The following is a 12760-nucleotide window of genomic DNA, read 5'->3' on the forward strand; positions in this document are numbered from 1 at the left end:
TAACCATGCTCCCAAAATGTGCCATACAAATAAAGTTTTACATTTATAATAATTGTAATTAAAATGACATGATCAATGGCATGATGCTTCTAGCACATTTGGTGCATCCGTGTCCCCCTCCGCCTCTGTCACCACACCGCTCAGGAGGGATTCCCCAATGATCCCCGCCAGCTTGTCGTCTGTGGGGATGAGCTCCGATGTGCCCTTTCCCCCACCTGTCACACAGACACTTTTTCTATGAGAGCGATGCGCCTTTTCGCCTCCACTTTTATGTCGGACCATTTCTTTTTTACTTCAGCCACGGTCCAACCCTCTGAGGCAACGTTATTTACAGCATCAGCCACATGCTTCCAATGCTCAAATAAAGTTGGATTGTAGTCAACACAGAATCACATCGTGCAGAACGGCATGGACTGCTTGGAGCTTATAACAAAGGCTCTATTTTCGGGTTATGGCAGCACCGGAGTTAACAATTAACTAAATTTAACTAACTAAATTTTTAAATTTAACAGTTTAAATGTGTACATCCAACACAATTCTTTTTTTGCTTTTAATTGTCAGATCTGTCAAATGTATACATTTAAGTTGTTTTGATTTGAACATCTTTTTTCACTCTTTTTCCTCCCATGGACATGCCCAGGGTACAAAATTCATACAGGCCAAAACATTTTCTTTACAAAATGTGGTCTATAGGCTACTATAGGGACAAAATTAACATGGCTATACATAAATTTCAAAGGCCTTTAGGACCCTGTTCAACTGTTTGAGTAAAGCGTAAGCCATGTAGGTGTGTGTGATAGGGTTGCCACCTTTTGTGCATAAAAATAAAGGACGCGCCGCAATCCCCTGGGCCACAGCCATCATGGGCCAGAGAATTGGGGTGCCTGTACCATGACTACTGTATTACCACTCTTTGAGTTTTGTCATGTAAGCCATTGTTTACTTTTTGGAGTGTTTTTAAAATTACAAATTTTAATCAGGTAACTTTTCAGGGAATTGCTGTACTTTTGTCAAATTACACAGCATCTGTTACTAAGTAAAATAATAAAAACAAAATTTTATGAAATGGTGGTCCAAACATCCCATCACTTGACAGCTATTTGACCTCTGATGCCACCAGATAGTCAGTAGCTAATTGTGGCTGACCTTAAAATTTGCAGTTACCTGCAATTTAAATTTAAAGGTGTGCTATCAACCTGGTTGGAGACTCATTTTCTATGGCTGTTTTAAAAGATGTTTATTTTGTTTATTTGTTTGTTTGTTTGTTTGTTTGTTTTTGTTTGTTTGTTTTTTAAAGATAATGTTTCACATTTTAACCCCATGTCAAAAGTAATTATGTATTACTCCTTTAAATGTGCTGTAAATAAATTAGTTTTTAAGTTTACTAGAGTAGATTTACAGACCAGTTATTTTACCTCTACTTGAGTAAATTTGATTCAAAGACACTGCACTTTTACCTAGTATATTCCTACAGCCTTTCCCTTCTTTAAACCAGAAATTAAAACAGCAAAGTGAGCACAGTTCAGATAAAAATATGTCATCTGTCCCTTTTATATACTAAGAAAAAAATAATAATTACATTTTTTTTTATTTTGAATGCAGAGATCCATATCTATCCCTTTGAATATATTTAACCTTTAGATTATTATGGAAAATACAGAGAAATATGTGCTAACACTTTTAATCTGGGCGAGGATTATTAAGTTATGACCATTTGATCCATCAAAAGTCAGCTTGGCTAAACTTGTATCACACCAGTGTTTTTTTCTTTACATGGGGACCCTCATGTCTGAAGCCACACCCTGCTGCTGCGCTACTCAACCCTTTTAAACCGAGAGGAGCTCAGAGGCTGACAGATGGAAAACCTTGTGATTTGATAAGGTTTGATAATGTTTGTGATGTCCAGTGAATGGAACTCCCATCAAAAGAGGCTTAAAAAGCTGTTTTTACTGTATCAGCCTCAAGAGATGTGTGGGAATAAAGAACTGCGACACCACAGTTTGGCTCTTTTGGACCCTGTGTCTGTGTCGTTCTCTGGAAGCATGGGTTTTATGTCTGCCTGGCCACTGTGCTCCCCAGAAAACACTTGACAGCACACACTACATATGGAATTTTACTCACTTTCACTGCTGCTGTCCAACCAATTGTTTAATTCTCCCGCTCACTTCTGTGTATATATAAACGCTCCTGCGCCGCGAGTGTTACTGTCACCTCTCCCTCCTGCTCCATTTTGCGCGAATAGAAGACCCGCCTTAAACAGCCTCTGATTGGCTCTAAGTTTCAGCTGATCAATCCAACTGACAACTGCAACAAGTATTAACCAATCAGTGACAGAGTAGGAGGTGAGGGATGAAAATACGGGACAAATGGCATCCCGTATTGACTCAAAATGGGACGCTGCATTTAACTGTCAAATATGGGACGATTCCGTATTTTAAGGGACGGGTGGCAACCCAACACGTCCCACTGCATGTATAGCGGTGTAACTTGATGGCTGTCACACAATAAAACTAACACGTTGCATTACTCATTACAACAAAAAAGTAATCTGAGTACCCTAACGGATTACTTTGTAACTTTTGTTAGTTTGAAATGTAGAGTTCTAAGGCAGTGTCCAGTTAACAGAGCACTGGGGAGATATGTTTGGATGCTTTCTTTGTTGTCGGTGGAGGATGGTATTTGGCTGTTGTAAGCTGCAAAGTTATAGTAGCGGCCAATGTGCTAACAGGCTAACGGTGCTACTGTGAAGTCAACTGTTGTTGTTTATGAGTTTAACGTGGCTGTATATTGTGTAAGGAAAAGCACACAGCTTTCATTTTCATACTTTAAACCAGGGGTTCCCAAACTTTTCAGCCTGTGACCCCCAAAATAACATTATAAGAGATCAGGGACCCCCATCTTCCCTTGAGGGAGATAAAGTGCATGACATTGTACAAAGCATCACATATAAAACTTGCATTTTAGGTAGTTTTTATAACTTTTAATCACATTTAAGCACAGATACTACTTGATATCTATGTTTTTATTTTAAATTGAACTCTTTTTAACAATATTCTTACAATAATATATAAAATTTATGATTTAAATTTAGATTAAATTTCTCTTTGTCTTTTGGAAAGCATCCCGCGACCCCCTTTTACTGTCTTGTGAACCCCTTTAGGGGTCCCAACCCCCACTTTGGGAACCACTGCTTTAAACCACTTACACAAAGAAAAATAAGAGAAGTCTTTGTGCAGTCATTTGTAGGGTCTAATCATGTGTATGTGTCTACCAGTCTGTAATAACAGGGTAATAATTACACACGTTTACTGTTGGCTTGGTTTCTACTGTCTCGGTTTTGGGTCAGACTTGTATATATCAATGTATCACAGAATATCAGATTTATGCGTTTTGCTGCGGTCAATGCAGCAAAATAATCTTAAAGCAAATGTCCGGTAGTTGTTCTAAATGGCTGGAATTCTTGAGGACTGACGGTTATTTTGACTGGGGACAAAAAAGTCTAGCGGAAACGCTGATCGACTATTAGTTGACTAAAGGCAAAATCTGACGAATCAGATTCGACTATGAAATCCTAAGTCAAAGACACCTCTAATTCAGTTATTTAACTTTTTGTAACCCATGTCTATCCTTGTTGTGTACGACAACACTGGTCTCAGAGGATTAACCCCTGGCTACATGATACTGATATTTACAGATCACAGTAAGAGCAGTTTAACCTCGACCAGGAAGAAATGTGTGGTACAAGTGTTTGGCATGTAATTTAATTCCAAATGGAACTGTTATGGACCAGTTTCCTCTGAATGACATGTCTGAATGAGGCATTTTTATTCCAGTCAGGTTTATATTCAGATTATTTGTGTCCATGTTAGCATAGATGGTGTGGGCTTATAGGATAGTTGGAGAAATAAAAAAATGCATGTAAATGAAATTAAATACTGTATGTACTGAGCATTATTAAACCCAAATAATCACTGAGTATTATAAATGGTATGATTCATCTCATATAATACCGGCTGTGTGGTTTCTCTGAATGTTTGTTGTCAAACACACTGAGCCCTTCACAACACACAGGTTCATGACAGTGTGCAGCTGAAGAAATACAAAGAATTTAGTTCAAAGCACACCTTTTTTAGAAAAGCCGAATATCCACATACAAAGACATGTAGCTTTGCCTATTACACCATTTATATTAAGACTTAACTTGCCCTTCTTTATTCTCACAGTAACACAGAATATTTCAGTTCTTTTAGCAGGTTTTGAAATATCTAGGCCACGGTGTCTATGGTAGAATAGTGTGTCTCCTCTTTCATCTACTTACAAGCCCCCAGGCCTCGTAGGGTCATCCCTCATGTGAGTTTTCTTTTCTTTCTCTTCCTGTCAGCCACCATCCCTAAGCAGCGAGGGGCTTCATTTGTTCCAATAGCCCATAAATCATTGCTGCACTGTAGAAATAAACAAGAAACGATCCCTCATCCCTCAGTGATTAGTGGAGAAGTACACCTCACTGATGCACTGAATGATCTGGAGCTGCAGCACGGGTGTTTGAAGAGTGGAGAGGGGTTTCCCTCTGTCACATGTTGTGTTGTGCACACATGTTCATTTTTTATGTCATATTTTTCTACTTCTATAAAGAATAGGGTTTCTAGGTTAGGTTTAGCATTCTCTGGGACAACTATCCAGTGTTCCCATACCCTCCTGATCCACTGAGGCACTGTGTTTGAACAACACTCCCCAAAGACATTGTTACTCAGAAGGATGAATAAGAGCAGTGACAGCTGTAGATTCACCTTGAAACTCAAAGCCAACCTCCCACTAAGGCTTACTGTGCCTATATACTTACTGTTCCCTTTATATACATGCCTGCTGTATACTTGGGGTGTGATGCTTTACGTAGGTCATGGTTCGGCTTGAATTCAACAGGGAAAAAGAAATAAAATGTCCTGAATGTATAATTCTAGGCTTATTCAGGACTGATGATAGTGTAAGATGGTTTGTTTTGTCTTGTATCATTTAAAAGAACTATTAATAGTTGGTACAAAATATTAAACAAAATAGAGGAAGCAAAATACTTTTAAATATTTTTAAAAAGTGACACCAAATTTAGTTCTTCCTACATAGCAGAGTCAAACTCAAGGAGAAGCGCTAGTCCTGTAGTCACATGCCCAGCTGCAATCAGCTGACTGCCAGCTGATTGAATCATTGCCTCCATCTCTCTCAACAAATCACAGCTCATATTCTCTACAAGGCAGGACTGTCTTCATTCATTTTACTGATCCTTGCTCCACAAGCACTGACACCACACTGCAACTGGCAAAGCTTTACCTTCACCAGCCTCTTCCTTGTAGCATCAAGTTTCTTTTGCCACTTTTATGCTGTAAGGAGTGGAGTGCTAAAAAGAAAAAAATTTAATTGTATTTGACATTCAGTGACTTAATATATTTATCTATTTATCTGTGGGGTTTTTGGCACTGCATTACCTAGAAGGTCCAAGCAAAGGGCTAACTAAGGGAATCATCTTTTAACAGAGCTTTCAACACAAAGACTGTAATCCATCCAACCATCTTAATTGGCTTATCTAGTCCTGGTCGCCATGGCAGCAAGCTGAGCAATTCAAAGCAGATATCCCTCTCCCCAGCAACACCTTCAAACTCCTTTTGGGGGTTCCCGGGTACATTGTGGGTCTTCTCTGGGGTCTCCTCCCAGCTGAACATTCCTGGAATACCTTCAAAGGGATGCACCCAGGAGGCATCCTGATCAGATGCCCTAACCACCTCAACTGGCTCCTTTCAATGCAAAGGACCAGCGGCTCTACTCTTAGTTCCCTCCGGATGTCTCAACTCCTCACCCTGTCTGTAAGGCTGAGCCCCGACACCCTCCAATATATAGAACTCACTCCAGCCGCTTGTACCCACAGTCTTATTGTATAGGTCATCAGCCAGAGTTTATAACCAGGTGAGGGTAAAGAGGTAGATCAACAGGTAAATCCAAAGCTTTGCCTTTTGGCTCGGCCCCCTCATCACCACAGCGTATTTACACATCGCTCAAAATACTGCCGATGCCGCACCAAACCACTTGTCAATCATACGCCCCCTTTTACCCTCACTCATGGACAGGACCTCAAGATACTGGTGCTCCTTCCCCTGTGGCAGAGACTCACTACCCACTTAAAGGGAAAAACCCACCATTTTCACGACCTCAGACTTGGAGGTGTTGACCCTCACCCCAACCACTTTGCACTCAGCTGGAAACTGCTCCGAGGCCTGTTGGAGGTCCCTAGCTGAGAAAGCCAATAGAACCACATCATCTGTAAAAAGCAGAGACTGAATCCTGAGGTCCGGAAACCCTCCTACCCCTGGCTGTGCCTTGATACGCGGTCTAAGAAAGTTACAAACAGAATCACAAGGGATAAGGAAAAGGATAAGATAAGGGGCAGCCTTGACGCACCGGAAATATGTCAGACTTTGTGCTGAGAATGCAGACACAACCCTCACTTTGGTTATACAGGGACCTGATGGCTTGCCGCAACGTCCCTGGGGTCCCTTATTTCCATATTCTTCCCCATGTGACCCTCCAAGGGACACAATTGTAAGCCTATATCCATTATACAATAAATGGTCAAATCTCTGATGACAGTATTCCTGACTGAAAGTTTTGTTTCCCTCTGGCACTAATATTTACAGATGTCTGAGTAGTGCAACTCACAAACACAACCAATTTCCTGATATTAGTGTTTCAAATTAAAGGCATGTAAAGAACATAATTGCTGGGTATTATCTAGTACCTGTGTTGGTTATCGAATTAACTGGGCTTCAATCGGACTACTTTTAAAAGTGATTTCCAATAACAATTTCAGGAAGTTAGAGTATTCACAGCCCATTCTTCGACCACTTGTCTCAGCCACACTCAACCCTTTTTAATCATCTTGAGCTTAAGACAAGACAGACATGGGTTGAAATCCTACCTCAGCAGATAAATCTGTTGTTATGAAAATGTTCATCCCTGCTGCACTGGGTTCAGGCCAAATGGAGTTAAACCCTCCCAGCATATAAATTTACCAGCTCTCACATGAGGAAAAGGGGGTGAAGCTCTTTGATCCGTGAGCCTTCAGGGTCATCTGGCTTGGTTCATAAAGCCAAATATGAACAAGCAGAAGACCAGGGCTCAATCTATATTTTGTGTAACAAATCAAACTGTGATGTTACTCTTGCTGTCCAGTTGTTGAGTGGTAGAATGAGCAAATTCCCCAGCACTGCATAAAAACTGAATTGTTGTCTGGTTAATTTCCAACCTTGGTGTGGATGTGTGATTGTTTTTCCTTCTCTCAGAAGCGTTTGTTCTATGACTGCACCAGTGCACCTCTACTGTCTGCTAAACAACATTCAGCTGTCATTTCAAGTATCATCATACCAGCCGTCTAGCTGATTTGTCTAAATCAACCCTCAAGTGTAAAATTCGAACCAGCTCGGGATTGTTCACTTTCAGTCACAGTTGTGCTAACAGACAGCCAGAAATAATCAGGAGAAATCTGCAGAGTAATTTTTCAAAACTGAAGTGGAACATTCAGGAACAACTGAAATAGGATGGGAATAGGATGATAACAACAAAGAGAGAGAGAGGAGAAAATTTAAGCCAGGAATGTGTGTGTTACCTGGCCCGGAGCAAAAAGAGGCGATCACAGCCAGGATACAGATGTAACTGAGGTACGGCATCCATGATACGCTGTTCTGTGATGAGAGGGGAAGGATTATATTCCACTAAACACAGTCATTATGTAGATGGACACATGTTTTAACATATAAAAAATAAAATAAGGGCACATTATTGCACCACAAATAGAGTAAGAGCATGTACATCCCATATTTTTAAAGCAAGTGCCAACCACCCCAAACTGATACATGAATGTCACACATTAGTATGACTGCACATGTAGTTGTCTCTTGGTATTAATACATTTAAATGATGCACAAGAAGAGGTTCAGTGTTTTCAGAGTCATTATGCAGCAGTAGGTGACAATAACCTCGCTCCCAGCCAGAATCCCAAAACGCAGTTTGTCCACGGTCTAACTTAACTGTGGTACAATATGCATTGTGACACCTCTTCACTTACAGGATGCCTAGAATGAGGTCAGCAAAGAGGAGGGAGAGCAGCTTACCTGGAAATTGAGGAACACTGTGAGTAGGCTGAAGAAGAAGGCCATGGCAGAGAAGCCGAAGATGAGGAGGGGCTTCCTCCCAATTCGTTCAATCACTAGGCCCTAGGGAGAGACCACAGACTTGAAGGGATTTCTGTACAATCAGTTTGTGGTTATTTAGTTTACATATTTTTTTTTAGTTTTGTTTCATTGCTCTGGGAGTGTAAATGTTCATCTTTCAAGTTCAGAGCCAGGCACATAAGAAAAAAGAAAAGCTAATGTTTAGTATAAGTAACACAAATATCTTCACAGATGTGCTGCTTGTCAACAGGTAAGGCAGGCAACTTCTTAAGGCCCCAGTCCAGCAGGACACCACTTAGGGCCGACTAACTTAAAACACAATATGGGCTCAAAATGTGCAAAGTTTGCAATGTCAGTTGGAAATCTCCCAAAAGAGGCCCCATGTGATGCTGTCAGGTGCACAAACTCTTCTGCCACTGAAGTTTGTTTATTAAATCACCAAAGGAAAATAAGGAAAAATTCTCTATGGACCTTGGAGTGAAAAAGAGACAAAGGAAAAGAGAGCAAAAGTGGTAGATAGGGCAGAAAATTATAACTTACTTAGAGTATATGACCAAATGCTACCAGTCTTAACAGACACTTGAATAACAGAATAACACAACTTCAGTTAGCATTACATTACAGCATTTTTCTAGCCTCTTAACCTGCTGAGCCTTAAGCTATTTTTAACCATTTCGTCTCGCCTGGACTCCTTGTCTTAAAAAGCTTGTAAGACATCAACCCTGTGGTGCACAGTCAAGCTTGGAACATACTTTTTTTCAAGAGGACCTGGACTTTAAGAATATGTGTCCTGCAGTAATACATCCATCTGTCCATTTTCCTCAGCTTATCTATGGCCAGGTCACAGTGGCAGCAGGCTAAGCAGTCAACCCAGACATCTCTCTTCCCAGCAACATTTTCCTGCTCTTCCTGTGGAATTCTGAGGAACTCCCAGGCCAGATGAGATATATAGTCCCTCCAGGGAGTCCTGGGTCTACCCCAGGGTTCCCTTCCAGTTGGACATGCTTGGAAGACCTCCACAGGCACGCAACCACCTGAACTGGCTCCTCCGATACAAAGGAGCACCTGCTCAACTTCAAGCTTCATCCAGATGTCTGAGTTCCTTACCCAGTAAGGCTGAGCCCAGCAATCCTTTTGAGGAATCTCATTTCCACCACTTGAATCCACAATTTCAGTCTTTCAGATATAACCCAAAGCTCGGGACCGTAGGTGAGGGGTGGAACAAAGATTGTCTAGTTAATTTAGAACTTTCCTTCCTGGCTCTGTTTTCTAATCACCAGGTTGTCTGTTACAACTTCTGCAGTACTGCTGACACTCTACCAATCTGCTGGTCAATTTCACAGTCCATTCCACCCTCACTCATGAACACGACCCCAAGATACTTGAACTCCTTAATTTAGGGGAAAAGACTCACTTTCCAACACAAGGGGGCAATCCACCGTTTTCCCACAGAAAACCACTTGGAAGTACTGATCCTCATCGCTACCGCTTCACACTCACGACAACAATAAACTTCTGAAGGTGCAAAACAAAAAAGACTTACAAAACTGAGGAGTCAGCACTCCAAAAATGGCCCTTTTAAGGAGTTTTATTTCAAGGCAATGCAATGCATTTCCTCTTGAATATCTTGAGCCCTTTTATTTTGGAGAAGCTATTTTTTTCTAAATATTCACAACTATGTAGACAGTAGACAGAAAAAGGAAAATGTGATTTTGGGAGGGGATTCATTAATCATACTCTCAAAATAATGTGTTAAGTTACATACTTGATGGCGTCCTAACTCCACATTTCACACTGTTAGAGAGGCATTTATGATTTACTACATTATTAACCTGGGTCACTGTGAACACAATCAGGCAAGATGCTGGGTTTGCTTATCAAATGTGAAAATACAACATGCTCTTCAGTTAATTTAGAATGTGATCTATTTTAACTGATTGATTTGAAATTGTCTTGACCTTGGAAGAATTGCTCTTTCTCTCCAGCCATGTAATCTTGTGTTAATTTTTAAAACATATTTTCAACCTAAATACAGCGTTTAGGCTTCTAATTGCTCTTCAGACACTTTAATTTGTGTCTGACTTGACTCTCAGTAGAACATAAAGCTACAAGCTTCCCACAAACACAGCTCTTTGTGTCAGTATAAAGCAGGTCTATTTGTAGTCTGAACACCCACATAGTCTTGTACAAACACCTCTTATTGTTCTGCCTGGCTTGCATAGACCTGTGATCAATATGTTACCATCTGTTTGAGCTTTTGTTCATCGTCTTATAGCTTTGCAAATGTGCCTAATATAGAAGCAATATTAAACATGACAAAAAAACAAAAATAAAGATAGAGATCATCTATTCCACAGGCACCTCTTGCTCACAGGGTGTCATGAATGCATAGAGACCGAGGCCGGATTCATCAATGAGGCACCTCCAAATGACTGAGCCTAAAGCACAGCCTCCACCTTAGACGAATCCCCATTTTTTTCCATCTCAGAGCCTTAAAGAATTCATGCTGCTGCCCTGACCTCACTAGACTGCTGGGATTTCAAGAAGTCGGGGAAAAAAATGTCACCGGTATTTGTATAGTATGATTCCTCGCACTGAGGGGCCTCTGTAAGAGATCGGAAAAGATAACATGTTTTTCAAGAAGAGGTGCTGGACCACCTCAACACAAGAAAAATGGATCAAGATAGACTTCTTGTGTTCTGAGGCTTAAAGAGGTTTTTATTTACTTATTTTTAACCGTTTCCCATTGGCAGCAGGGGCCCATCGCACAAAACTAGGATTCAGACACCCAGGATAAATGATTGAGCTGGGTCCAGGCTTAATTGGCTGCACAAAGACCAAGCCAGGATGAGCAGACACGGATTCATCAAGCCAGGTGAAACCTATCCTGGATTAGTGTGCACATGTGGCTTCCCCACCTAGACCCCGCCATCGATCACAGATTCACCGATTCACCATGACAATGAGCGCTGCGTACTTTTCCCCGCCGGAGGCAGAAATCCTCATGGAGGCTTACAAAGACCAGCTGGAGGTTGTTAAAAAATCGATTGTTTTAAGCTAAAAATCCCAAATAGCTATTTAAGCTCTATTTTTTCTGAGTTGTTGAACACATTTTAAGTTTTAGGTAAATAGTACTCAGCCATTGTAATTAATTTTTGTCCCAGAATGCCTTTGAGCATTAGACACATTTGCACCGTGAGTGAGGACACTAAATCAGTGACAATGGATAAAAGTTCTGCCTGCAGGGACAGATTGGTGATAAGGTGAATGGTAAACTGTTGGTGATGAAAGTGTACATCACCATTCAAAGTGCTCTTTTCACTAATTGTGGTTTGAAGTAACACAAGTCAGACTATATTAGAAGGCAGTAATATTCAAGATTAATGTATGTGATAGAAAAAAGGGATAATTGTAGTTGATGTAGAACACATAGCTTTATGAAAACTACCCAACATAAACCTACGAGAAATTATTACTCAAAAAAATTGATTTCTACCACCTAAAAACTTTGAGTACTTTTACTCACTTTAATTTGTTAATTATAATAACTCAATTTATATAGACATAAGTAAAACTATAAGTTAGATTTACTAATTTTTGACAATTTGTGTAATATTTTTGTGATATTTTTGTAATATTTTTTCATTGATTTTATTAAGTAAAGACCAGTAATTTTTTAAAGTGTATGTATGCATTTATTTCAGTGTGCAGACATGTGGGGTGTATTATATACAGACCTTTGAATGTGTATTTATTCTTATGTTCTATAATATGCTGTGATTCTGTGCTTTCTATCTTGTAGAGTCACTGTGTGACTTCAGTTTTGAAAGGAGCTGATGGTTTACTTGCTTTGATTTATCCTTATTCAATAAAGAAACTTCATGTTACTCTTTGATGTGTATTTATATTTATATGTCATGTATAGTCTGTGGGAAACTGTAAATTATGTAATGATTGCAAAATCATCTAAAATAATCATTCATCTAAAATTATTGAAATTTAATATCACAAATGTTTAGATAATAACAGTGGGTCTAGTTGAATGTTATAACATTGTGTAGTGGGCAGTGGAATAACTATTGGGTTCCATCTGTGGTGACTGCTGACTGAGATAAGGGATGAGATTAAATAGATCCTGGAACTTAGCCTGGTCTGGAACAGGCTAGCTCCACAGAATAAATCTCCATGGTAACTTATGCCATAACATATCCCGCTTTCCACTATCCCGCTTTTGTGCAACCGGTCACGGATTAGTTGAGCCAGGATAACCAAGATATCCTGGCCTAATCCCTTGTGGGCTGTGTGGCTTTGTATTCATGTATCTCAGTTATTCCCTGGGGGTTCATCAAGGCACAGGACGTTTCTCTCCTAGACACTACCCACACTGCAGCCACACACAAACCATCAGCCAGCCACTCATTAAGGACTCTGAAGGTGTGTGAGACTGAATATTTATGAGCCTGCATGACTGTGTGTGTGAGCCTGTACAATAGAGTCATTACCTGTAAAAGATGAGAGCCACAGGATCAGAAAATACGTTATCAGGT

The 12760-nt window shown here is 40.2% G+C and overlaps 1 protein-coding gene across 4 annotated transcripts in view; it reads right to left on the minus strand.

The window, feature by feature from the left end:
- Nucleotides 1-12760, minus strand: part of slc2a9l2 (solute carrier family 2 member 9, like 2) — a 187491-nt gene that overhangs the window by 73915 nt on the left and 100816 nt on the right. For all 4 annotated transcript variants that reach the window (XM_041783185.1, XM_041783182.1, XM_041783183.1 and 1 more), the window contains 2 exons: nt 8154-8255; nt 7649-7724 (listed from right to left, as the gene is read on the minus strand). In XM_041783185.1, coding sequence (XP_041639119.1) covers nt 7649-7724; nt 8154-8255 — 178 coding nt within the window. The remainder of the gene's footprint in view (nt 1-7648; nt 7725-8153; nt 8256-12760) is intronic.

Source organism: Cheilinus undulatus, linkage group 3, assembly GCF_018320785.1.
Source record: "Cheilinus undulatus linkage group 3, ASM1832078v1, whole genome shotgun sequence".
NCBI lineage: Eukaryota > Metazoa > Chordata > Actinopteri > Labriformes > Labridae > Cheilinus > Cheilinus undulatus.